The 27,694-nt window shown below is 39.8% G+C and overlaps 3 protein-coding genes across 9 annotated transcripts in view; 2 read left to right on the plus strand and 1 right to left on the minus strand.

Annotated features, from left to right (window-relative positions):
• Positions 1 to 13,362, plus strand: part of LOC138960393 (phosphatidylinositol 3,4,5-trisphosphate 3-phosphatase and dual-specificity protein phosphatase PTEN-like) — a 28,449-nt gene extending 15,087 nt beyond the window's left edge. The window contains exons 9-10 of one of the 4 annotated variants that reach the window (XR_011453958.1): positions 1,311 to 4,920; positions 4,959 to 13,362. Coding sequence is in view for 1 of the 4 variants with exons in the window: in XM_070332291.1 (XP_070188392.1) it covers positions 1,311 to 1,730 (420 nt within the window). In the remaining 3 variants the exon portion in view is untranslated. Of the gene's footprint in view, positions 1 to 1,310 lie in introns of all 4 variants that reach the window. The other 3 variants (XR_011453959.1, XR_011453960.1, XM_070332291.1) reach the window with 3 other exon arrangements.
• Positions 13,363 to 15,743: 2,381 nt separating this feature from the next.
• LOC138960395 (desumoylating isopeptidase 1-like) lies at positions 15,744 to 27,677 on the minus strand. 4 transcript variants are annotated; one of them, XR_011453963.1, is made up of 6 exons: positions 27,484 to 27,677; positions 27,195 to 27,289; positions 26,257 to 26,366; positions 25,240 to 25,362; positions 19,688 to 21,099; positions 15,744 to 18,695 (listed from the first exon to the last, which is right to left on the minus strand). XR_011453963.1 is itself a non-coding variant. In XM_070332298.1 (5 exons), the coding sequence occupies exons 1-5, from the start codon at positions 27,569 to 27,571 to the stop codon at positions 20,982 to 20,984; spliced, it is 534 nt and encodes a 177-aa protein (XP_070188399.1). In that variant the 5' UTR covers positions 27,572 to 27,677; the 3' UTR covers positions 15,744 to 20,981. The 4 variants fall into 4 exon arrangements, 1 of the variants encoding a protein (XP_070188399.1); XR_011453961.1 differs by having other exon boundaries at positions 15,744 to 19,563; XR_011453962.1 differs by having other exon boundaries at positions 15,744 to 18,757; positions 18,820 to 21,099.
• Positions 17,562 to 18,296, plus strand: LOC138955241 (tigger transposable element-derived protein 6-like). The gene has a single exon (XM_070326887.1). The coding sequence runs from the start codon at positions 17,562 to 17,564 to the stop codon at positions 18,294 to 18,296; it is 735 nt and encodes a 244-aa protein (XP_070182988.1).
• Positions 27,678 to 27,694: the final 17 nt, after the last annotated feature.

The following is a 27,694-nucleotide window of genomic DNA, read 5'->3' on the forward strand; positions in this document are numbered from 1 at the left end:
GGTATGGAACTGTGGTATGGAACTGTGGTATGGAACTGTGGTATGGAACTGTGGTATGGAACTGTGGTATGGAACTGTGGTATGGAACTGTGGTATGGAACTGTGGTATGGAACTGTGGTATGGAACTGTGGTATGGAACTGTGGATGGAACTGTGGTATGGAACTGTGGATGGAACTGTGGTATGGAACTGTGGTATGGAACTGTGGTATGGAACTGTGGTATGGAACTGTGGTATGGAACTGTGGAATTGCATTTGGAACAATGTTGTGTCCTGATCTTGCGTATTTTTCTCGCTTCTATGTATGAAGATGCATTTGTTTCTTTCAGGGAGCAGACTTTGATTTTGTTTTTTTAAATACACTGAACTGATGTTATTTTTAAAATGGAAAGATGACTGATATATTGTAGTTTATGTGAAAACACATGTTTGTTGACATTGAATTTTGGAAACATCAGATTAAGGCAGACATTGACAGTAAAACATTTTTTTTAAACTGACTGTGTCAAGCTACTTCTTATTAAAAGGCGTTTCATTTATGAAAGTGCATATTTAAATTGAATTCTTATGGGTAGATGAACATTAAAATTAAAAGAGAAGATGGTTTTGCATGACCCGAGTATGCCACTGTGTGCATTGCCATCTGTTTGGAAGCGTGGTTAAAGCTACTAAGCTCATGACACGTATCATTTGTAGACATTCAGTGAAGCGTGGTTAAAGCTACTAAGCTCTTGATAGGTATCATTTGTAGACATTCAGATAAGCGTGGTTAAAGCTACTAAGCTCATGACACGTATCATTTGTATACATTCAGAGAAGCGTGGTTAAAGCTACTAAGCTCATGACACGTATCATTTGTAGACATTGAGAGAAGCAGAATCGTGACCCAATGTAGACATTGAGAGAAGCAGAATCGTGACCCAATGAGACATTGAGAGAAGCAGAATTGTGACCCAATGTAGACATTGAGAGAAGCAGAATTGTGACCCAATGTAGACATTGAGAGAAGCAGAATCGTGACCCAATGTAGACATTGAGAGAAGCAGAATCGTGACCCAATGTAGACATTGAGAGAAGCAGAATCGTGACCCAATGTAGACATTGAGAGAAGCAGAATCGTGACCCAATGAGACCAAAGTGCTTACGACAAGATCAAAAGGGGATGAACGTTGCTTGTTCACAAAATGTTTTTCAGGTGCCAGGAAAGACGTTTGATAAAGCTTTGACTTCCCGTTGTCTGCATTCCCAGCGCTTACTTCCCTTTGTTACTGCATCTCTTCAGATACGACTTGGTGTTGTTTGCCTTGCAGGTGAAGGTGTACTTTCAGTCAATGAGGGAACCGGAGCAGAATCTGGAACGCAGCAAGAGTGCTGACGATGTGGTGGTAGACCCGTACCGTAGAGGCGGCGGTCAGGAGGGCTTCTCCCACCAGTCTCGTTCACACACCTCCGACCGCCTATACGTGCCCGGGAGACCCCCAGCAAAAGCCCACCCTCAAGTGACGGGCCCCAGCCGCTCCCTGGTGGACCGCTATCACCTGCTGCCTGGGGGCAGCCAACCGTACGTTCAGCAGCCATTGAGGGACGGCAGGATAGAGACTGGCTCCCTCGGGGAGAGTGTGGAGGGAATCTCTATAGGTGGCTTCAGTGACAATGACAATCCTTTCGACGATCTGTCCGACACAGAGACGGACAACGAGTGGGAAGGCTGCGAAGTGACTCACGTATGACGTAGGTTGCACAATCCGTAGGCAATGTCGTTTGGTTCCACTGCTAGTTGACAAAACGAGACAAGTTTGTGGCTGGGAGTCTGCAGGGATCATGATGAGAGCAAGGGTCCTTGGAGGGGTGGGGACTAGTTGGTCCTTGGAGGGGTGGGGACTAGTTGGTCTTTGGGCTGAATATTACCTAAAGTTTAGCACTGAGAGATGAAGCGTTGTCAGATGGCCTGAGTTTGACCTGTCTTCTGGCTGTGCAGCAGCATAGCAACTGACAACACTCGCATGTAGGAGCGGGACATGGGCAGATATTGAATACTTAGGTTCCATGGGAACTGCACCCTTCTGCTGAGTGTGGCTTTCCCTTGGGGACTTTGTGAGTAGAACTAGAAGTGTGTTCTGTAGCATGACGTCGAAGGTGCTGGTAAGAACGCCAAGTCTGATTTGCCTTTCGTCATTGAAAGTGCCATCTGTCTTCAAGATGAGATTGCTTTGGAAATGAGCAGACACTTCAATGATGGTGTGGTTTGTTACGAAGAGGTTTGATTGTTCACTGTTAATAAACGCCACAACAACATTATATGCTGATTGGTCCCTGAATTGTCCAAGCAACGAAGACTTTTGGAAGGCATGCATTTGTTTGCGTAAAGGATGCGCCTGAATGTCAGATTGCAGGCCAAACAGATGCCTCTTATGTTCACGGAGGCTTGTCAAATATCATTATCTGATTGCATTTTAAGAATAACCCTTTTAGACAAGATGCCCTACTTGTGCAGTCGTGCTGTGCTTAGTTAAAACTACACATGAAATTGTTACATATTATTATTAATACACATAGACTGAAAGAGAGAAGGCTATATATATATTATGTTTGTAATGTTGTGGTTGTATTGTTAAATCTCTTGCCTCCTTGTTGAAAGTTGACCCTAATGATAATGTTTCAGGGTACAGACAAGGCGGCTGTTCATCTCCATGAGTATATGTAGCTTTGTGTTGTAGATATTTGACTTTTCTTCATTGATACAAACTGTGTTGACTGCATGCAGGTGTGGAAACTGAATCTGACTTTGTGTTGTGAGGTTGTGAGTCTGATGGATGCTGACGATTTTGCATCAACTTTCCCAATCATGAAAAGTCCTCCACGTAAAATATGGCAAGGGTGTTCTTGTGGGACTTTAAAACTTCTGTACAAAACATGGAATCATATGAGAGTGTTCATCAGCACAAGTCTGACATGCCTCTCGCAAGATAACTGGCATTCCCTTTTCAGCCCTTCTTGAGTTAGGCGCTGAGAGTGCTACTGGAAATTTTTTTTTAAAAGTGTTGATTACTTTTAAAGGCAGTTAGCTGTTAGCTGTTGTAAGGCATTATTTGCATGATACTGGGTTTTTGTTGTTTTTTGAGGCAAATTTAGTAAGCTTTCTTGAAACCTTTTAAACAGTTACTATCCTGTGAATCGTTTTTCTCCCTCACGTTTTAAAACACACGGGATAATACCTGAGGGAAAAGGCCCTCAGATCGCTTCCATTGTTATAATGTTAGATTTTGCGTAACAAATAAAGCTACCGAGCAGGAGGACTGCCTTGACTTTGCAACAGGAAGTGTTTTAAAAGCTTGATTGAATATTGTAGAATAGGTGCTAAAAGAGTGCCATTAATGATTGTTGCTTCTCCGAGTTACTTCCCTTGATTGTGTATGTGATGAAAATAACTAGGGGGCAGAGTCATAGATGGCGCTCCAGCCATGCGGCGCTTCTTGGCTACTTTTATTTGCCACAAAGGACACAGTCAGCGCCCTGAAGCATTGCTCACTTGGTCTCATTAATGACCATTCTTGTGCCGTGCGTCGAGATGAAGGTACACTGGATTCCCCACATTCTTAACATGCATCTAATTCACCAAAAACTCCCCCCCCCCCCCCCCAAACAGTCAGATCAATGGTATCCCTGTGAGACTGGGTAGGCCTATGAAGGCTTTTCCAGCACAAAAAAGAAAGAGTTAGCATTTTAAAAGAAAACAAACAAATAAAAAAAACACGCCTACTTGTGTTGTGCTTGCAGTAGTCTGCGATCTTCAAACTCAAAGCAGACCAGTGAGCTTGAACTGACATCTTCTAGCTAAGAGAGTGTCCTTTTCATCAATTTTCATCTGTACAGTTTAGTCAGGGACCACTTTTTTGCATTTTCATTTCATAGGATTGTTTTTCACTTGAGTATATGGAAGTTATGTCTGCAGAAAGTCAGGTTTGTAGAAGCAGTTTGGGCCAATCAACGCCTAGTTATGTCTGCAGAAAGTCAGGTTTGTAGAAGCAGTTTGGGCCAATCAGCGTCTAGCTTGTATGTCTGCAGAAAGTCAGGTTTGTAGAAGCAGTTTGGGCCAATCAACGTCTAGCTTGTATGTTTGTACTGGTTTTCTATATGGCAAAAGAGGACAATTCCTTTATCTTTTGCTAATTTGATTTCTGTGGTTAAATTTGTATAATTATTGACGCCATTTCACAACTGAAAACAAAGTTTTCATTTACAACAGGTGGAATTTAGAATTGGCTTTATTTTATTCATTCTCTCAAGTTTCAATTGCTTTTGATGAATTATTAGGTCATAAATAAAAAAATAAATTAAAAAAAAATTAAATAAAATAAAAAAATGTATTAGGTCATGCTAATTTAAAACAAAAATGTTCACCCTCAAAATTGTGGGATAAAACGAAAGTCATTCATTGATTGAGTGAAGAGTTTGAAGCCATCTTGTTATACAAGTAAAGTTTCCCTGTCCATTCACTTTGTGTGTATCTTTTTTTATTTATTGTAACCTTCTTTCAACTGGGTTACAATTTTACACAATAATGCTATTAGGTTAGTTCTGCATCATATTTCAATCTGTTTTCAACAAATCAGCTGCCACTGTGCCCTTATCTTTGATCTTTGTGGACTTTTTGGCTACAATAGATGTACGATTTCTTGTGGGTATGCCTCTTTAGTATTTGACCTCATTTGACTGGGGAATTTGCAGCCATGCCTCACTGCCTGTCATACGCCATTATGTACGTTACAAATTAACGAGTAGAAGAAATGAAAAGCAACATGTTGCTTACCTCTACCCACCTTCAACCATCGCCCACCCTTGCTATTCAATTTCTGCCCTTACTTTGTTGTGAATTGTTTTGTTTTGCTGTTGGTGATCTGTTTTTCAAGTGTGGATAAGGTTCTGTTGTGTGGATAAGGTTCTGTTGTGTGGATAAGGTTCTGTTTGTTGTATGTGTTAAAAACAGATTAGCGAGAGAACCTTGTTCAAAGACGAATGTTTGTAGGTAAATATACATGTGTGTGTGTGTGTGTGCTAGTGCACATGTTTGTGTAGAATAATTGATGTTATGTTGGCAGTGTTTGTTTTTCCTAGTTTGTGAACAATTATATGTGCAGGGTTGTCTGTTATCTAAAACTTCAGGGTCACTTGCCACTGTACATGTGTTGTCATGAGATGTTACTGACAGAGTGAGCATAAACCTTTTGTTTTTACTGCCTTTTTTCTAAAAACTTTATACTTCCTTTAAAAGTCATAAAAAAACCATCACATTAATTTGAAGAGGCAAGCTTGTCTGGAGCATTACCAAATAGTTTTGTTTATTTTGGTCATGCATCTTGAAATGCAGCTATAAACACACTTTATTGAGGCAACTCTACAATAAGATTCCTTTGTGTTAGAATGTAAACACTTTGTGTTAGAATGTAAACACTTTGTGTTAGAATGGAAACACTTTGTGTTTATTATGGTGCTTATGATTGTTTCATTCTTTTGGAGAAGAACTGGTGTTCTGTTTTATCTTTTTCATGTACATGTCTTGTGGCTTGTTGATAGGATCAGTTGTTCCACATTGTTCCATTTTTTATTTAGATTTGAAAAAGTTGCATTTTGCATCTAGTAGTATAGATAAGTACATGCATATCAATCTGACTCCTTGTCCAATGAGTAGTAGACATGTACACGAATGTCACTTGTCAGTTCTAGAAAGCTTTTTCAGAGGAAGAATAACAAAATGTTAAATTTTACTTGAGTTAAAAGTTACAGGGGAGTACATTTTTAACATGGGCAGCTCCACTTAAATATCCTCAGGGAAAAGTCAGTTAGTAAAGAGCAGGTACATATAATATAATTAGTAAAGAGCAGGTACATATAATATAATCAAACCATTCACTTAAATATCCTGAGGGAAAAGGTCCATTAGTATAGAGCAGGTACATATAATATACCATATTTGACGGATTACAAGACGCACCGTTTTATAAGCCGCACCCCCGACTTTTAACAAAAAAATTGGGACGAGCCACGTATAGGCCGCGTCACTATATTAGCCGCCGTCGAAAAAAATATAATCAGATCGTGTCAATCAATCAAAACAACCAGGCAAACGAAAGTACGGTATTTGGCGAAATCGGCTCCGAGAATAAACAAGTGAAACAAAGAAGAAAAGTGAAAAAGTTTGAAGAAAAATATCACACACACAATTTGTAACCAACACACACATGTAGTCCCGCCCGGAATAAGCTTTTTTGGGATGATTTACGACTTTTGCGCACATTTCGAGCAGACGAAAACACAACATGGCGGCTCTCGCTCCTCCAACTATCGCGAGACACAAAAAAACGAAATCTCGCGTACGCGAGATCCTGATACATCCGGTGTTTCTCTGTACGCTATCTTGTCACGACGACTTGTTGACAAACGAAGATTCGCGAAAGAAAGAGAAAAGCGCCGAGTCTTGAGTAGAGAGCTAATAAAGTACCGGTAATCGCTAATCGAGCGAAATGAAAATCCGCGGCGACTTCCATTAGGTGAATGCTATTCAAGTTTAGGTAACGTTTTAGCCGCATCTTTTTATAAGCCGCAATGCGATTTAAAAAAAAAAAAGTTGCGGCTTGTAGTCCGTCAAATACGGTAATCAAACCATTCACTCAAATATCCTGAGGGAAAAGGTCCATTAGTAAAGACCAGGTACATATACTATAATCAAACCATTCGCTCTCATCCTGAGGGAAAAGGTCCATTAGTAAAGACCAGGTACGATATACTATAATCAAACCATTCACTCTCATCCTGAATACAAGATCAAAAGCAAGTGTTGTCGCACATTGTGAAGCTGAAGGCAAAGAGAATTCAAGCATTAAAAAAAATCTTTTTCTTTTTTGAAAGATCATTTCCAGTCTGCATGTGTGTGTGGGTAACCCTGCCTGATCAAAGGGGAGTCTGCCTGTGTGTGTGGGTAACCCTGCCTGATCAAAGGGGAGTCTGCATGTGTGTGTGGGTAACCCTGCCTGATCAAAGGGGAGTCTGCCTGTGTGTGTGGGTAACCCTGCCTGATCAAAGGGGAGTCTGTATGTGTGTGTGGGTAACCCTGCCTGATCAAAGGGGAGTCTGCCTGTGTGTGTGGGTAACCCTGCCTGATCAAAGGGGAGTCTGCCTGTGTGTGTGGGTAACCCTGCCTGATCAAAGGGGAGTCTGTATGTGTGTGTGGGTAACCCTGCCTGATCAAAGGGGAGTCTGCCTGTGTGTGTGGGTAACCCTGCCTGATCAAAGGGGAGTCTGCATGTGTGTGTGGGTAACCCGGCCTGATCAAAGGGGAGTCTGCATGTGTGTGTGGGTAACCCTGCCTGATCAAAGGGGAGTCTGCATGTGTGTGTGGGTAACCCTGCCTGATCAAAGGGGAGTCTGCATGTGTGTGTGGGTAACCCTGCCTGATCAAAGGGGAGTCTGCATGTGTGTGTGGGTAACCCTGCCTGATCAAAGGGGAGTCTGCATGTGTGTGTGGGTAACCCTGCCTGATCAAAGGGGAGTCTGCATGTGTGTGTGGGTAACCCTGCCTGATCAAAGGGGAGTCTGCATGTGTGTGTGGGTAACCCTGCCTGATCAAAGGGGAGTCTGCATGTGTGTGTGGGTAACCCTGCCTGATCAAAGGGGAGTCTGCATGTGTGTGTGGGTAACCCGGCCTGATCAAAGGGGAACTGAACTACACAGTTGTTGTGTTGAAGTTTAGTTAAAATTGACTGGCATAAATGAATATTTCCAAGTGTAAACAGAACATGAGCGTATTATTTCTTGATCACAACACGGCTGACACCCGATTCAGTGATGTAAATGACATATGTTACTGTTTTATTTTGAACCAAACTTGCTTGCCGAGGCCGGTACGTGGCTGCATGATCGTTGCTTGCTGAGGCCGGTACGTGGCTGATCGTTTCTTGCTTACCTGTGTTGTAATGACCAGCTGTTTGCTTGTGATGTGCAGTTGTATTATTTTACCTGATTCAAATGGCAAAAAAAGAAAGGCTTCAAATCAAGAGTAAAGGATCTATTTGCACTCTTGTCAAAAATGTCAATAATTCGTTGATAGACAGATGCCTGTTGGACATTCTTGCAAACTTGTTATGGTCAACAAAGGACTGACTGCATCGTTGACAGACAGCTGTTGGACTTGCTTGCAAACTTGTTATAGTCAACAAAGGAGTGACTGCATCGTTGACAGACAGCTGTTGGACTTGCTTGCAAACTTGTTATGGTCAACAAAGGACTGACTGCATCGTTGACAGACAGCTGTTGGACATTCTTGCAAACTTGTTATGGTCAACAAAGGAGTGACTGCATCGTTGACAGACAGCTGTTGGACTTGCTTGCAAACTTGTTATGGTCAACAAAGGAGTGACTGCATCGTTGACAGACAGCTGTTGGACTTGCTTGCAAACTTGTTATGGTCAACAAAGGAGTGACTGCATCGTTGACAGACAGCTGTTGGACTTGCTTGCAAACTTGTTATGGTCAACAAAGGACTGACTGCATCGTTGACAGACAGCTGTTGGACATTCTTGCAAACTTGTTATGGTCAACAAAGGACTGACTGCATCGTTGACAGACAGCTGTTGGACTTGCTTGCAAACTTGTTATGGTCAACAAAGGACTGACTGCATCGTTGACAGACAGCTGTTGGACTTGCTTGCAAACTTGTTATGGTCAACAAAGGACTGACTGCATCGTTGACAGACAGCTGTTGGACTTGCTTGCAAACTTGTTATGGTCAACAAAGGACTGACTGCATCGTTGACAGACAGCTGTTGGACTTGCTTGCAAACTTGTTATGGTCAACAAAGGAGTGACTGCTACACAACCCTGTTAACTCAGCTATGATTATTTCTTCATGGTACCTTTAATATCACAGGCAGTAAGGACATTCACAGTGTTTGAGCTTTTTGGATGCACTATCCTATTAACACTCTTACAGATCTGTATCTCTTCTAGTTAGAAGAGTTCTACCTACTGTTCTGCTTTTGTCAGGAGCAATATTTACCAAGCTTTTTTTGCTTTGGGTTAGAAGCCTAAAACAATTGTGTGACTCTTGTAAAATGTGCATATAAAGGTCCACTTATGCGATGGTGAAATGATGCGTGCAAATCTTGCTGACCAAACCACAAGGGAAAAGCTAAACTAGTTTAGATATGTTCTGGACAAGCACATGTATATAACAACGTAAATCTCATAGCAAGCACACTCACACGAAAAAGCTTTCGTTTTAAACATGTAAACATGTATAAAGTGTGTTGCAGAAGATCTATTTACTGTTGCACAGACATGGTTTGTTTTCTCACTCCAAAGTATAAAAGACAAGTGCCTGATGCATGTTTTCGTCCGTGCACTTTGTTTCCTTTGTCACAGTCCTGGCTCATCTGTATATAAATATCTGTGTGGTAGTTTGTGTTGGCAGCTGAACTTTCCTACTACATATACATTGAAGATTTGTTTCAGAACTACCGGATGTGTTGAACACAATTAATCTGTTAGTGTGATGTAAGAACAGTGTGTTTGTGCATCTTTCTGTGTGATGTAAGAACTGTGTGTTTGTGCATCTTTCTACCCCCCGCGGGTTAGGGGGAGTCCCATATTGGTTGGGACGAGAAAGAATTTACCCGATGCTAACCAGCATGTCGTAAGAGGCGACTAACAGGTTCTGTTTCTCCTTTTACCCTTGTTGTTTGTAAAGATTTTAGTCAAGCAGTATGTAAGAAATGTTACGTCCTTTGTACTGGAAACTTGCATTCTCCCAGTAAGGTCATATATATTGTACTACGTTGCAAGCCCCTGGAGCAATTTTTTGATTAGTGCTTTTGTGAACAAGAAACAATTAACAAGTGGCTCTATCCCATCTCCCCCCTTTCCCCTATCCCATCTCCCCCCTTCCCCCGTCGCGATATAACCTTGAATGGTTGAAAACGACGTTAAACACCAAATAAAGAAAGAAAGAAAGTGCATCTTTCTGCTTGTTGTGTACTATTTGTACTCTTTTACTACTGACTGGTGTCATTGCTAGTATTTCTCTGGCAAGTCCCATCCCTATCCTTCCACATTGTTGTTTTTGAAACAGTTTTGTAACTTCTGTGTAGTATAGACTTGTGTGATGTCAATGTCTTTATCGGTCCTATAACTGTCCTTTGTGGTGACATAAAGCCTTAAAAATAAGACAGCAGATCAGGACTTTACCTCTGTAAATCAATGTGTTAAGCTGTAATGTCATGCATGGAGATTCTGCCAATCAGATGTAATGTCATGTATGGGGATTCTGCCAATCAGATATAATGTCATGTATGGAGATTCTGCCAATCAGATGTAATGTCATGTATGGAGATTCTGCCAATCAGATGTAATGTCATGTATGGAGATTCTGCCAATCAGATGTAATGTCATGTATGGAGATTCTGCCAATCAGATGTAATGTCATGTATGGAGATTCTGCCAATCAGATGTAATGTCATGTATGGAGATTCTGCCTATCAGATAGCAACATTCCATCCACAAAGATGAGATGGGGGAATGTGAGAGCCATGACAGTAGAGTAGCATGCTTTTGCCTTTTCCCTGTCTCTTTTGTTGAGTTCTACCATAAAGCAGACCTTACGTGTGTACTTTCATATACTGCTGCTTGAGGGAGTTTGAAAGTGTTTCGTATGGAACAACTTTTGCAAAATACTATAAGTTTTTCACACCTTGCCAAAGCTTCTGATTGTAAAATATCTTTGAAAAAATGATTGAAAGTGAGCATGTTTTTGAGACATGCTTTTAGAACCTGATTTTCCCAGTTCTCTGTTGGCTGTAATAAAGTTAACATCTGAGTCTGCTTTTCTTTTCTGTGAAGCAGACATTCATATTCTCTTTGTTTTTGTTATTAACAAATTAAAATGCTGTGTATATTTTGTTTGTTGTACATAATTTAGTTGACATATTTTAAGCAATCTTTGCTATCTGTCTGCAGTAACAAATCTTTACTTTGATTCCTGTTTTTAGTTTCTGCAAGACACACATTTCTTTTTTTTATCAATACCAGTTTCTTTTTCTCTCGAGCATTATAACACACCCTTTCTTGTTCAATGTCAGATATAGTTATTTTCTGCAGCAGCCAACAAACATTTATGCGAAATGAACTTCAACATAAATCTTCCCCACCCCCAAGGATTTAGCAAAGTATATTCAAAGCTCAAAAAAAGTATACATGTAGTATAGTTACCATGGAACTTTTGGGAATAGTTAGCATGTGTTTTACTCTGGTATGTGGAAAAGTGCCTATCAAATCATGTAAACCATGGAGAAAACTGAATTGAGCTGAGGTTGACGTTCCCCCCGCGGGTTAGGGGGAAGAATTTACCCGATGCTCCCCAGCATGTCGTAAGAGGCGACTAACGGATTCTGTTTCTACTTTTACCCTTGTTAAGTGTTTCTTGTATAGAATATAGTCAATTTTTGTACAGATTTTAGTCAAGCAGTATGTAAGAAATGTTAAGTCCTTTGTACTGGAAACTTGCATTCTCCCAGTAAGGTAATATATTGTACTACGTTGCAAGCCCCTGGAGCAAATTTTTGATTAGTGCTTTTGTGAACAAGAAACAATTGACAAGTGGCTCTATCCCATCTCCCCCCTTTCCCCGTCGCGATATAACCTTCGTGGTTGAAAACGACGTTAAACACCAAATAAAGAAAGAAATAAAGAAATGAGGTTGACATAAAGATGAGGTGGTCAATTCTTAGATAAAGAGTCAATGAGTATGTACTTGTGGTGAAGAGAAATGGCATTACCTTGGAGTACAGAAAGAAAAGGTGCCGTCAATTCTTTGTACTCATATTTTCTGACATGAAATAATTTTCAGTTTCATGGTAGGTCATGTTAAGATTTAATTTGATGCATAATTTGTTGTCTTATCCTGTGACAGCAGAAACTAAGTACAGAAAGGAGGAATGTTTGTTATTTTAACTTTTAAATAAAAGTTTGCTTATTCCAGTCTGCGTACTGTCAGTATGTGGTCCAACCAGTTTTCAATATAAATTTTCACGAGTGATAATTATCGGCTGTATACATGTACATGTATGTCATTGTAGGGTTAGCACAGTGGAACATTCAATATGTTAGAAATTGTACCAACATTCATGTACTTTGAGTTCTGACTGAAATAATAGGTAAACTCAGGAAGCTGCTTATGATATAGTTTGCACCAACAAACAATAGATTCAGAAGGTAAGGCCATACAAATATCTGATGAAATCTCAAGTGTATTGATGAATTGATTTTATTAATGTTGAAACACCGAACATGCAGGCAGGAAAATGTAGTAATTTTAGCATACATGTGTTGGGGAAGGGTATGCAGATTTAAAGCATGACATCATTTGTTTTCTACATGCATTGTTTGAGGAGGGGGTGTGTGAGTTGTTTAACTTAGCTGACAAGTTTTGATCTCTTTGACTTTGTCAACATATTTCTGCTGAAGTAATGGTAAAAAGTGTTTCTTTGTCATTATCAGCATTTTAAAAAATATTAAAACAAAAAGTTATCTCCCTTATGTCAAGACTGATCCTCCCACATTTCAGAGTGTTTGTATCTGCCAGAGAAAAAGAAGCCAAGTTGTGACATTGTGTGGGTCAAAATCAAGAACTGTTGATGTTCTTCCTGTGCCTGAAAATGTCAAATCTGAAGGCAAGAAAAGCAAAATAAAAAGCCAGGTCTTACCATTTCTTTTTTTTCTCTTCTGGAGTTGAATCTTAATGTGCAAGAGTATGTCCACAGAATGAGTGAATTCTTTAATGTGAAAGCGCAGTTTAATTTTGTGGCTTTCTTTGTCGTAACAAGAACATTTACACTTTTTTTGTTTGTCTAAAATCACCAATCATTGTTTACTATAATATGCGTGGCTCTTGATTTTGTCTTAGTTATCAGTGGTGATCAATGGTGACAGTCTTAAGTTATCAGTGGTGATAAATGGTGACATTGAAGTTGCAATTTGCACTTCTTGTTTTGTAGCATGATTTTTTTGTTGGCAAATGACTAGTTTGCTGTAGCATTTTGCTGACAGACTTGAGACCCGAAGAAAGATAGAACACCTTGGTTGAAACACCACTATGTTCTCAGCACTTGTGCATTCTCAAAGTGGTCAGCATATAGCTGTCAGTTACTGTGGGGTTTTAGTTTGACATGTGGAAGAGATTTTTTGTGTAAATGTCCTGAAGTTGACTCTGTGGTATTGTCAGTATTGTGTAGTAGCTGAAATCTCATTTGGTAATAACATCAGACTTCACCAGCGGAGTGGAAAACGGAATAAACTGGATTTGATCAAAAGACATGCCCATCATTGTGCAACTCTCCATCCATTTCTGCGCGTGTGTGTGTGTATGTGTGTGTGTATGTGTGTGTGTATGTATGTGTGTGTGTATGTATGTGTGTCCACGTACATGTACAGTGGAACCTCTCTTTTGTAACCCTCTATAAGACTCCCTATACTATGACTCCCTATACTACAAGACTCCCTATACTACAAGACTCCATGTACGACAAGACTCCCTATACTATAAGACTCCCTATACTACAAGACTCCATATACTATAAGACTCCCTATACTATTAGACTCCCTTAACTACAAGACTCCATGTACGACAAGACTCCCTATACTATAAGACTCCCTATACCACAAGACTCCATGTACGACAAGACTCCCTATACTATAAGACTCCCTATACTACAAGACTCCCTATACTATGACTCCCTATACTATAAGACTCCCTATACTACAAGACTCCCTATAAGACTCCCTATACTACAAGACTCCCTATACTACAAGACTCCCTATACTATGACTCCCTATACTATTAGACTCCCTATACTACAAGACTCCATATACTATAAGACTCCCTATACTACAAGACTCCATATACTATAAGACTCCCTATACTATGACTCCCTATACTACAAGACTCCCTATACTACAAGACTCCATATACTATAAGACTCCCTATACTATAAGACTCCCTATACTACAAGACTCCCTATACTACAAGACTCCATGTACGACAAGACTCCCTATACTATGATTCCCTATACTACAAGATTCCCTATACTACAAGATTCCCTATACTATGACTCCCTATACTACAAGACTCCCTATACTACAAGACTCCCTATACTATAAGACTCCCTATACCACAAGACTCCCTATACTATAAGACTCCCTATACTACAAGACTCCATGTACAAGACTCCCTATACTACAAGACTCCCTATACTACAAGACTCCCTATACTACAAGACTATACTACAAGACTCCCTATACTATAAGACTCCCTATACTACAAGACTCCACATACTATAAGACTCCCTATAATATAAGACTCCCTATACCACAAGACTCCCTATAATATAAGACTCCCTATACCACAAGACTCCCTATACTATAGGACTCCATATACTATAAGACTCCATATACTATGACTCCCTATACTACATGACTCCCTATTACTACAAGACTCCCTATACTATAAGACTCCCTATACTACAAGACTCCATATACTACATGACTCCCTATACTATAAGACTCCCTATACTATAAGACTCCCTATACTATGACTCCCTATACTACAAGACTCCCTATACTACAAGACTCCCTATACTCTAAGACCTCATTTCCTGATGTTTGCTTTATAGTATCCAGGCATGGGAATTGTCCTCAAGGAAAGGACATTACGTTTCAGCGGAATAAAAAAATTGTCCGCAGCAAAAAAAGGTAAATGAAATGCTATGTATACTATTGTCTCTCTAGCCATTATTTGCTTACACAACAACTATCAAAATATTGGTCTAAAATTTGTTTTCATCCTGGGGGGTTCGTCCCCCTGGTCCCCCCAACGGGGCTCTGCTCCTTTACCCCGCCCAGGCCTAGGCGGCCCCTGGACCTCAGCCTATTTTCAGAGTTTTTTTCTATTTTGGAATCCCCATGCCTGTATCACTAAATTGACCTGTTATTCAAAACCTACCTGGTAAATGTCTCAGATTTGAGGATGTCTTAGCACAGAAGTACCACTGTATGTACAAAGAGTGAGTTACACAAAGTAGCACTGTATGTACAAAGAGTGAGTTACACAAAGTGGCACTGTATGTACAAAGAGTGAGTTACACAGAGTAGCACTGTATGTACAAAGAGTGAGTTACACAGAGTAGCACTGTATGTACAAAGAGTGAGTTACACAAAGTGGCACTGTATGTACAAAGAGTGAGTTACACAAAGTGGCACTGTATGTACAAAGAGTGAGTTACACAGAGTAGCACTGTATGTACAAAGAGTGAGTTACACAAAGTGGCACTGTATGTACAAAGAGTGAGTTACACAAAGTGGCACTGTATGTACAAAGAGTGAGTTACACAAAGTGGCACTGTATGTACAAAGAGTAAGTTACACAAAGTAGCACTGTATGTACAAAGAGTGAGTTACACAAAGTAGCACTGTATGTACAAAGAGTGAGTTACACAAAGTGGCACTGTATGTACAAAGAGTGAGTTACACAAAGTGGCACTGAAAAGACTAACTTTTCTTTGCTGCCCTCTTCCAAACTTGAATTTCCATTGCAAATCTAGGATCAAGCGCCTGTGGCTGTGGCTGTGGCTGTGGCTGTGGCTGGATGCTTCCACACATGATGCATACCAAACAAGTTTTACAGAAACAGCAGTACCAAATTATGTCGTATTTCAACTTTATTTGGCTTCTCAGACATTGTTTCATCCATTCCACTCTTCACAGAATATATTTAAATATATAATATAATAATGATATATAATATAATAATGATATAAAAGAATGAGGGGTGGACACAACTTACGAATTCCGCTGGAGGAATCTATTTTTCCGCGTCCCATTTCATCACAGTATCTATAACTTGTTGACTGAATGATATGGAGAGAAGTGAAGATGGAACAGAACACTGGAGGCTTGAGAGTTAAATTGTGCTGACTGAAAACTCCTGATAACTAATAGTCATTTTGAGCCTCAATGCATTGGGGCGTCACTTGGATCATACTATTGCCAGTATTGGATTATGGATACATAGTTCATTACGTAAATATGCACCATTACAATGTTACCATTGTTGTGTGAAAGTGTTTTTTTTATTAAATTATGTTTGATTGGGATTTTTTTTCTTTTTCTTTTTTCTGGTGGTGAGGAGAATGTCTTTTTTACCTGATCCAAACGAGTTAAATTTTAGTCTCAAAATGCACCAGATTGCACATATTTTAATGTACCATTTAAAAAAAACATCTGAAGAATAATATATAAACATTCCAAGAAATTGCAAGAAAAAGTACACAGTAGCTCTGGAAATATTCAACCTTTGCGTGCTCATCAGCACTAACATTTATTTGATAGGTAGGTGTGTGTGTGTGTGTGTGTGTGTGTGTGTGTGTGTGTGTGTGTGTGTGTGCGTGCTTGCTTCATTTTGCTGCTTGTTTGGTAATCAACAGTTCTGACATCACTTTTGATTTTAATATTTGTGTGGTCTGACAGTGGCAATACATTGTAAATATGCATGTCAAAAATTGTAATCACAGTTTGTCCACACAACACTCACTTTGAAAGCCTGAATTGCTATGCCTAGCTTCATACTGGCCGTGGAAAGTTTAGAAAAAAAGAACACTGGAGGCTTGAGAGTTAAATTGTGCCGACTTAAAACTCCTGATAACTAATAGTCATGTTGAGCCTCAATGCATTGGGGCGTCACTTGGATCATACTATTGCCAGTATTGGATTATGGATGCGTGTGCGTGCTTGCTTCATTTTGCTGCATGTTTGGTAATCAACAGTTCTGACATCACTTTTGATTTTAATATTTGTGCGGTCTGACAGTGGCAATACATTGTAAATATGCATGTCAAAAATTGTAATCACAGTTTGTCCACACAACACTCACTTTGAAAGCCTGAATTGCTATGCCTGGCTTCATACTGGCCGTGGAAAGTTTAGAAAAAAAGAAAAATACTTTATACTGAGATAGAAAAAAGTTAACTCAACCCTGCTCAAGTATACGCTTTGTTCATGCTGACGGGTGGGAGGATGGGTTTGTATGACAAAACTGATTCTTGGAAATGTGAGGTTCTAACAAGCACAATACATGTATGACAAAAGGCTGTTGCTATATCACAAGATACTGTACAGTAAGACCTGAGTCTAGCGGACCCTTGTTGTAACGGCCACCTGCTACATACGGACAGTTTATCATGGAACAAACACGATTTCAACAATAACTAACCTTTAACGGACGGACACCTGCCACTTACGGACGCGGACACGATTTTTCGGACCGTAGGAAGTGTAAACACTGTCACAAACGGACACAACGTACATGAAAACGCTGGTCATAGGAAGGTCACAAAATCCACGCTGTTTCAAAGGAATGAACAAAACCAGCATGCCTATTACATAAATAATACAGATGGAACCGCAAGGCATGGATGACCTCAATTCTTTTCAAGGAGTGGCTGAATCGTTTAAACAGCAAAATGAAAGCCCAAGGAAGACGCATTCTCATGCTGGTGGATAACTGTTCTGCTCGTCCCCCAGTGACACTGTCCAACGTCAAACTCCACTTCCTGCCACCGAACACAACATCCAAACTTCAACCCTGTGATGCCGGGATAATACAGACAGTCAAGGCTCACTACAGGAAGCGGCTGCTTCGTCACATTCTGGTCAATATGGATGAGGCGAGTTCGGCTACGGAGCTGGCCAAGACTGTCAACATTTTGCATGCAATCAGGTGGCTGGATCTTGCATGGTGCTCTCTGAAGGTATCGACGATTCAGAAGTGTTTCACTAAATGCGGGTATGTCAGCAGCGCCAGTGAAACTGTGGAGTCTGCTGAGGAGATGGAGTTGGAGACATTTCCACTGGATGGAGGGGAGAAACAACTGCTGGAAGATGTGAGCTGGAATGACTTTGTGAACATGGACAGAGAAACTGGTTTTGTCAACCCTGAGCCCGAAACGATTCCTCTTGCCACTCAACCACAAGATCATCAGTCTGCATCTGAAGACGACGAAGAGGAAGAAAGGTCAATCACAACAAAAGAAGCTCTGTCCCAGGCAGGCTCTCTCCTCAACTTTGCTGAGATGCAGGGAAATGTCGAGCTTGTGAATGCTGCCTTCACGCTGAAGTCCATGCTTGAAGACGTCAAGCTTAGGGAAGCTGGACAAGCCAAACAAACAGGCATCCAGGACTTTTTCAAATCGTCTTGATGAACACTATTCAATTCAATTTAGTTTAATCTTGTTTTAATTCCTGTCACCGCCCTCAATCTGTGCCTTGTACAATGATCTGGTAATTTTATTTAAGTTTTTACCTTGTGTTTTGTGTTGAAAAATAAATACATACTCCAGGATTGACAAAAAGTGTCTTGTACATTTTACGTGCTCTTTGTAAAATATTGCCCCGGCCCCTCCACCTGTGAAGAAAAGACACCTGTCTAATAGGAACACCATTACCATATACCCCAAGGGTGTCCTTTAGAGACAGGTTTTACTGTACTGCTAAACCAGTATGTCTTGAGGTACATAAAATTGTGACACACAGTTGTTTATCCATTACAATCAAGCACAATAAGACAATAACAGAAGAAACCAAGTGTTACTGTCAACCTATAGTGTTACAATCAAGCACAATAAGACAGTAACAGAAGAAACCAAGTGTTACTGTCAACCTATAGTGTAACAATCACGCACAATAAGACAATAACAGAAGAAACCAAGTGTTACTGTCAACCTATAGTGTTACAATCAAGCACAATAAGACAGTAACAGAAGAAACCAAGTGTTACTGTCAACCTATAGTGTTACAATCAAGCACAATAAGACAGTAACAGAAGAAACCAAGTGTTACTGTCAACCTATAGTGTTACAATCACGCACAATAAGACAGTAACAGAAGAAACCAAGTGTTACTGTCAACCTATAGTGTTACAATCACGCACAATAAGACAGTAACAGAAGAAACCAAGTGTTACTGTCAACCTATAGTGTTACAATCACGCACAATAAGACAGTAACAGAAGAAACCAAGTGTTACTGTCAACCTATAGTGTTACAATCAAGCACAATAAGACAGTAACAGAAGAAACCAAGTGTTACTGTCAACCTATAGTGTAACAATCACGCACAATAAGACAATAACAGAAGAAACCAAGTGTTACTGTCAACCTATAGTGTTACAATCAAGCACAATAAGACAGTAACAGAAGAAACCAAGTGTTACTGTCAACCTATAGTGTTACAATCAAGCACAATAAGACAGTAACAGAAGAAACCAAGTGTTACTGTCAACCTATAGTGTTACAATCACGCACAATAAGACAGTAACAGAAGAAACCAAGTGTTACTGTCAACCTATAGTGTTACAATCACGCACAATAAGACAGTAACAGAAGAAACCAAGTGTTACTGTCAACCTATAGTGTTACAATCACGCACAATAAGACAGTAACAGAAGAAACCAAGTGTTACTGTCAACCTATAGTGTTACAATCAAGCACAATAAGACAGTAACAGAAGAAACCAAGTGTTACTGTCAACCTATAGTGTTACAATCAAGCACAATAAGACAGTAACAGAAGAAACCAAGTGTTAGTGTCAACCTATAGTGTTACAATGAAAATAATAGTTACAGTCAAAACATCGTGTTAGAGACACAGAAAATATGAACACAAAAAACACATCACTATATCTCTGTTGGTAGCAATGACATTAGGATAACAACAGTACTTCGTTATCCTGAAACGACCAAGTATTTCTAAACAAAAAGAAGACAATATCCATGAACATTTAAGTACATGTATTCACTATTTTCAAAAAGCCCCCCCAGTGTCCTGACACACATAAAACCAGCAGCAAATATGTGGAAGCATTCAAACTTGCCTGCAAAAATCCTGTAAAAGTGTAAGGATGTCTTTTTTTTTTAAAGAAACAGAAAAGACAGACACTCACAAACACTGTTTTTTTTCTGTTTTTGTTTTTAACTTTCCATTGTCTTTGGTAAAGAAACACACTACAGGTCACTGTTTTCACTGGGCAATGTTCTTATATTTAGTCAATATTTGACTGAATACATTCCAGTGGACTGAGGATTGACAAGTCAAGCAACACAAGTAGATATGATGGTTTACACAGGTCAGACTTATCTACCCACGCCATTTTACACAAATATGTTCAGTACATATACATGTATATCCTTTTTTTGGCTTGGAAAATGTAGGTAAAAAATTTTGTAAATTAGCATCAGCAAAGACACATTTTATCTTGCATTCAGCTGTATTCTCTGCACACCATTTGCCTTAAATTCAAATCAGTAAACCTTTGACTCTATTCCAAACTTGTCATGCTCAGATTACATGTATTGCTCTAGTCTAGCTTGTAAAACCACCTTGTCATGACTTTTTCACAGCAAATACATAGATGTAAGGTGTGCATGACTTTTTACCTTGCATACAAAATAAGCACTGCTCTCAGTTTGCTAAAACATAAATGAGAGTGAAAAGATATGTTTATTGTGACAATAAATACACTGGACACATTTTGAAACAAGTATTAAAATTCCTTCAAAAATGCAATTCATGCCAGCTGTCATCATGGGCTTTGCAAAAATAACTTTATTCTTTTATTTTCAAAATAAAATAAACCTCTAAGTTGGCTTCGTGAAATCAGTCTTTAGACTCTCGATCTCTATTTCGCATACACACGCATGCACACACACTCTTGCAGCAGAGTTTCTCACTAAGTACAAATGCACATTCATTGCAGAGAAATGAAAATGTAAGGTTTTACATCTGAAGACTCGCAATTTGTTCAAATCTGATGACATACTTCAATCTGTATTGCAACTACTCAAGGCTCTGCAGAAGGAGGGTAAGTATTTGCCCCCCTCCACACAGACTAAGAAGCATTGTTGCCCCTGGATCCAGCAGGATAATTCCCGGGCGCAGGAAACAACGAATGACCACCTTGCACGTGCATTTCGTCCACAAATGGTCGAATCATGGCTCCAAATGGCCTAAACACAAAAAGATAAAAAAGAAAAATGGCAACAACAGTGGAAGGCACTAATGCTCATAGAACCAACAATGCACGGTTTACAGCATGTACATTTACAAATTGATTGGCTTCCATTGAAAACTTCAAAGACAAATGGCAACAATAATGGAAGGCACTAATGCTTATCACCATAGAACCAACAATGCACGGTTTACAGCATGTACATTTACAAAGTGATAGGTTTCCATTGGAAACTTCCAGGTTATTAATATTATGGTCGATTGACGCCTGACCAAAGCCTCAATGAAGCTTGACAGAGCGAAACTCTCACACATGCACGCATTGCGCACATACTCACACATACACTCACACACACACACACGTGCACGCATTGCGCACATAGTCACACATACACTCACACACACACACACACGTACACGCATTGCGCACATAGTCACACATACACTGACACACACACACACACGTGCACGCATTGCGCACATAGTCACACATACACTCACACACACACACACACATGCACGCATTGCGCACATAGTCACACATACACTCACACACACACGTGCACGCATTGCGCACATAGTCACACATACACTCACATACACACACACGTGCATGCATTGCGCACATAGTCACACATACACACGTGCACGCATTGCGCACATAGTCACACATACACTCACACACACGTGCACGCATTGCGCACATAGTCACACATACACTCACACACACACACACGTGCACGCATTGCGCACATAGTCACACATACACTCACACACACGTGCATGCATTGCGCACATAGTCACACATACACTCACACACACACACACACACATGCACGCATTGCGCACATAGTCACACATACACTCACACACACACGTGCACGCATTGCGCACATAGTCACACATACACTCACACACACACACATGCACGCATTGCGCACATAGTCACACATACACTCACACACACACGTGCACGCATTGCGCACAGTCACACATACACTCACACACACACACACGTGCACGCATTGCGCACAGTCACACATACACTCACACACACACACGTGCACGCATTGCGCACAGTCACACATACACTCACACACACACACACGTGCACGCATTGCGCACAGTCACACATACACTCACACACACACACATGCACGCATTGCGCACATAGTCACACATACACTCACACACACGTGCATGCATTGCGCACATAGTCACACATACACTCACACACACATGCACGCATTGCGCACATAGTCACACACACACTCACACACACACACACATGCACGCATTGCACACATAGTCACACATACACTCACACACACACACGTGCACGCATTGCGCACATAGTCACACATACACTCACACACACGTGCACGCATTGCGCACATAGTCACACATACACTCACACACACACACACATGCACGCATTGCGCACATAGTCACACATACACTCTCACACACACACGTGCACGCATTGCACACATACTCACACATACACTCTCACACACACACATGTGCACGCATTGCGCAGTCACACATACACTCACACACACACACACGTGCACGCATTGCGCACATAGTCACACATACACTCTCACACACACACGTGCACGCATTGCGCACATACTCACACATACACTCTCACACACACACACACGTGCACGCATTGCGCACAGTCACACATACACTCACACACACACACACACACGTGCACGCATTGCACACATACTCACACATACACTCTCACACACACACACGTGCATGCATTGCGCACATACTCACACATACACTCTCACACACACACACACGTGCACGCATTGCGCACAGTCACACATACACTCACACACACACACGTGCACGCATTGCACACATACTCACACATACACTCTCACACACACACACGTGCACGCATTGCGCACATACTCACACATACACTCACACACACACACGTGCACGCACTTACATTCACACGCTCGTGCTCTCTCTCTCTTTTGTTGCCCAGAAAATTGATCGGAAAACGGGATGTGTCATTCTTGGGATGGGTTGCTGTTTGGTAACTCTACGATTCATTTAATGGTAACAGGTAAAGGGAAATAATCCCTGATTCATTTAATGGTAACAGGTAAAGGGAAATAATCCCTGATTCATTTAATGGTAGCAGGTAAAGGGAAATAATCCCTGATTCATTTAATGGTAGCAGGTAAAGGGAAATAATCCCTGATTCATTTAATGGTAGCAGGTAAAGGGAAATAATCCCTGATTCATTTAATGGTAGCAGGTAAAGGGAAATAATCCCTGATTCATTTAATGGTAACAGGTAAAGGAAAATAATCCCTGATTCATTTAATGGTAACAGGTAAAGGAAAATAATCCCTGATTCATTTAATGGTAACAGGTAAAGGAAAATAATCCCTGATTCATTTAATGGTAACAGGTAAAGGGAAATAATCCCTGATTCATTTAATGGTAACAGGTAAAGGGAAATAATCCCTGATTCATTTAATGGTAACAGGTAAAGGGAAATAATCCCCATTATTCCTTGCTCTTCATTATCTTCATTCTAGAATGTTATATGTTATGTTGCGACGGCATAGTTGGTAATGTTGGGTCATGATGTAAATTTGTGCGCATGCGTTGTGGTTACAGATGTTTTTGCTTCAATACAGAATGGAACTGATCGATTGTCTGGCTTGTGGTATTATGAGAGAATGAGAATAACACAACAGTTGCTTTGGGAGGTTTCTTGTGCAACCAGCTAATAGTCTTGTATGTGTTATTGACACATTTAAACTGGCGGCCATCTCTTGATAACAACCACCTGCCCATTACATCCACTGCAAAGGATCCCCGATGAGGAATCTTTTTCTGTATAATTCCCCATTTTACTGTATAATTCCCCATTTTACTGTATAATTCCCCATTTTACTGCCACCACCTGTCTACAATAACCACTTTTGATTTTCCTTTGGGTAACGGTTGATATAATATAGACAGGTGTGACTGTATTAAGTTGATATAATATAGACAGGTGTGACTGTATCAAGTTGATATAATATAGACAGGTGTGACTGTATCAAGTTGATATAATATAGACAGGTGTGACTGTATCAAGTTGATATAATATAGACAGGTGTGACTGTATCAAGTTGATATAATATAGACGGGTGTGACTGTATCAAGTTGATATAATATAGACAGGTGTGACTGTATCAAGTTGATATAATATAGACAGGTGTGACTGTATCAAGTTGATATAATATAGACAGGTGTGACTGTATCAAGTTGATATAATATAGACAGGTGTGACTGTATCAAGTTGATATAATATAGACAGGTGTGACTGTACCAAGTTGATATAATAGACAGGTGTCACTGTACCAAGTTGATATAATATAGACAGGTGTGACTGTATCAAGTTGATATAATATAGACAGGTGTGACTGTATCAAGTTGATATAATATAGACAGGTGTGACTGTATCAAGTTGATATAATATAGACAGGTGTGACTGTATCAAGTTGATATAATATAGACAGGTGTGACTGTACCAAGTTGATATAATATAGACGGGTGTGACTGTATCAAGTTGATATAATATAGACAGGTGTGACTGTATCAAGTTGATATAATATAGACAGGTGTGACTGTATCAAGTTGATATAATATAGACAGGTGTGACTGTATCAAGTTGATATAATATAGACAGGTGTGACTGTATCAAGTTGATATAATATAGACAGGTGTGACTGTATCAAGTTGATATAATATAGACGGGTGTGACTGTATCAAGCTGATATAATATAGACAGGTGTGACTGTATCAAGTTGATATAATATAGACAGGTGTCACTGTACCAAGTTGATATAATATAGACAGGTGTGACTGTATCAAGTTGATATAATATAGACAGGTGTCACTGTATTAAGTTGATATAATATAGACAGGTGTCACTGTATTAAGTTGATATAATATAGACAGGTGTGACTGTACCAAGTTGATATAATATAGACAGGTGTGACTGTATCAAGTTGATATAATATAGACAGGTGTGACTGTATTAAGTTGATATAATATAGACAGGTGTGACTGTATAAAGGGTCGAGTCAGTCCCTGTATTCTGTAAAACTCACGTGCTCAGGACGTCTGCCGGTAAGCTGGTGATATGGGATGGAATTCCCTTTCCTGTCAAGAACTCGGCAGCCTCATTGCTGAAGGTGTTGCAGTTGTGATCAAGGAGGTGATATTTGTCTGGCCTGCAACAAGAGAGTCAGTCCAGACGAGAGAAGACTAAATACTACATGTAAATAATTATTCTGTCAGTACAACATTGACTTAACCCTTACACTGGTGCAATTCTGTAAAACGTTACATAGCCACTGGTGACTTAACAGAGAAAAAAATAAAGAAAAACGGTCATATAGGTTTTCACATCAATCAATCAATCAATCAATATGAGGCTTATATCGCGCGTATTCCGTGGGTACAGTTCTAAGCGCAGGGATTTATTTTATTTTTATTTTTATTTTTTTTATTTTGTGCAATTTATATTGCGCACATATATTCAAGGCGCAGGGATTTATTTATGCCGTGTGAGATGGAATTTTTGTACACAATACATCACGCATTCACATCGGCCAGCAGATCGCAGCCATTTCGGCGCATATCCTACTTTTGACGGCCTATTATTCCAAGTCACACGGGTATTTTGGTGGACATTTTTTATCTATGCCTATACAATTTTGCCAGAAAAGACCCTTTTGTCAATCGTGGGATCTTTAACGTGCACACCCCAATGTAGTGTACCATGGGAGGTAATCGGAACCGACCAAACAGACAGAGCCAGTTGTGCGACATATGTTGTGACAACCAGGTGACAGTATACGTAAAGTAGTGCGCCATATGTCGCGACAACCAGCCTAAGGGTTAACTAGTATGCTTATATGTTTGTTAACAGTAGGGTGCGTAGAAAAACAAGGATAGAAATGCCACAAACAGGCTGAGAAAAAGAGGCACATGTATAATACATTTGTTCATCTCAGTGGAATTTATTGAATATGTATAGACACGATACAGAAACTGAAACACTGACAGATCGACAACAGACAGATGAACAGTCAGACACAGACACCCAGTTATCATCCACTCACTTGTATGTGCTTGAAGAGAGTTCTCGTAAATACTCCATAAACAGATCCTTTGGTATTTCTGTCTTACCCACTTCAATCATCTGATCTGGTTGACCAAGAATAGTTCCTCCCTGAAAGTAAAGAAGAGGAAAAGCTTATTAGTTATTTTATAAACAAGAAAAACACTTGTACACCTAGTACAGATCTGCATACATGTACTTTGGCCATATTTAAAACTCTGTGAAATGTTATACTGCTCCCAAAACCTGAAAAAAATAGACCAACAAAATTAACAATTGTTTATTTCTGGTGATGAGGCCAAAACAATTAGGGTAGGTAGACATATTTAAAAAAAATCTTTTGTTGTTGGTCTAATTGCCAAAGCATACACTTTGGTACAAGGTTACAAGGAGGTTTTTCACCTTGGTACATATAAGGATTTTAATTAGCGATTTGTGCCCCATAGATATGTCAGAGAAGAGTAGCTTCCTTTCTGCAGTCTGCAAATCAAGTTTCAAATCAGTTAAGTTTTACCCACCAACATTTATTTCTAGTCTGTTTTTCTTAAAATTTCTCATCACTGTTAGCAAGACAATTCCAATAGCATCAATTTAATATAACAACAAGTTATAATTACCTGAAGAAATGAACATGAAATTTAATATTTTCCTGCCATACCCTAATTTCATTAAGTTCAGCATGAAATACTGTGAACTGATAAGAGTTAAATCAAATAAGAATAAAGAGACAAACAAGAAAGCAACTTTGAAAAACTTCTGTAGCCTGTAGTAGCCAACTTGTTTGCAATCATTGTGAAATAGCATAAGATTAATAAGAGTAATACCCACAGTGTACACTGGGCTGCTCTTATGGTATTATGTTTTAAAATAACTTGTTAATAATTGATCAGACGATGATAAGAACTTTCTCTGATGATAAGAACTTTTTAAATATCATACCGGACGGCAGCATTCAATCCCTGTAGATCCGCCAAAGAAATATTCTTCCCCATAAACGACAATGCCTGTGTGCCATATTCCATCAATTTGTCGGCCTGAAAAACAAACACAAACACAGAACTTCAAACAAAATCGTTCCACAATTACAAAAGTCAGTTACAATTTAATTTCATAGACAACAGTCTCTTTGGCCGCTGAAGAATTCGTCTACTTTCTCAAGTTCGAAGGCTAAAATAAAATTACTCTGTTATTTTCACTGTTTTGAAATGTTGTCTGCGATGGCACTTACCAAGGAAACCCTGTGAAAGCGATCTGGCTAAACCCTTGGACAAGTCGTAAATGTAAACTTTGACAGGAAAGCCCTGTTGTGTAGCCATTCTGAGTACGGTCTGCGGGTTTTATTTAACGGACATGAATCTTTCAAAATTGTCCTCTTCCACCCGCACATGAATCGGCATCTCTTGACAGCGGAAGTTACGTCAAATTTACAATCACGAATG

This window comes from Littorina saxatilis, linkage group LG2 (assembly GCF_037325665.1).
Source record: "Littorina saxatilis isolate snail1 linkage group LG2, US_GU_Lsax_2.0, whole genome shotgun sequence".
In the NCBI taxonomy this organism is placed as follows: Eukaryota; Metazoa; Mollusca; class Gastropoda; order Littorinimorpha; family Littorinidae; genus Littorina; species Littorina saxatilis.

Excerpts from the sequence above, each read along its gene's own strand:
- LOC138955241 (XM_070326887.1), top strand. The coding sequence starts at position 17,562 with ATGAAAGCCCAAGGAAGACGCATTCTCATGCTGGTGGATAACTGTTCT.
- LOC138960395 (XM_070332298.1), bottom strand. The coding sequence starts at position 27,571 with ATGGCTACACAACAGGGCTTTCCTGTCAAAGTTTACATTTACGACTTG. Across the intron at positions 27,290-27,483 it reads GCTTTCACAGGGTTTCCTTG|GCCGACAAATTGATGGAATA; the intron begins GTAAGTGCCATC and ends TTTGTTTTTCAG. Across the intron at positions 25,363-26,256 it reads CTCTCTTCAAGCACATACAA|GCCAGACAAATATCACCTCC; the intron begins GTGAGTGGATGA and ends CTCTTGTTGCAG.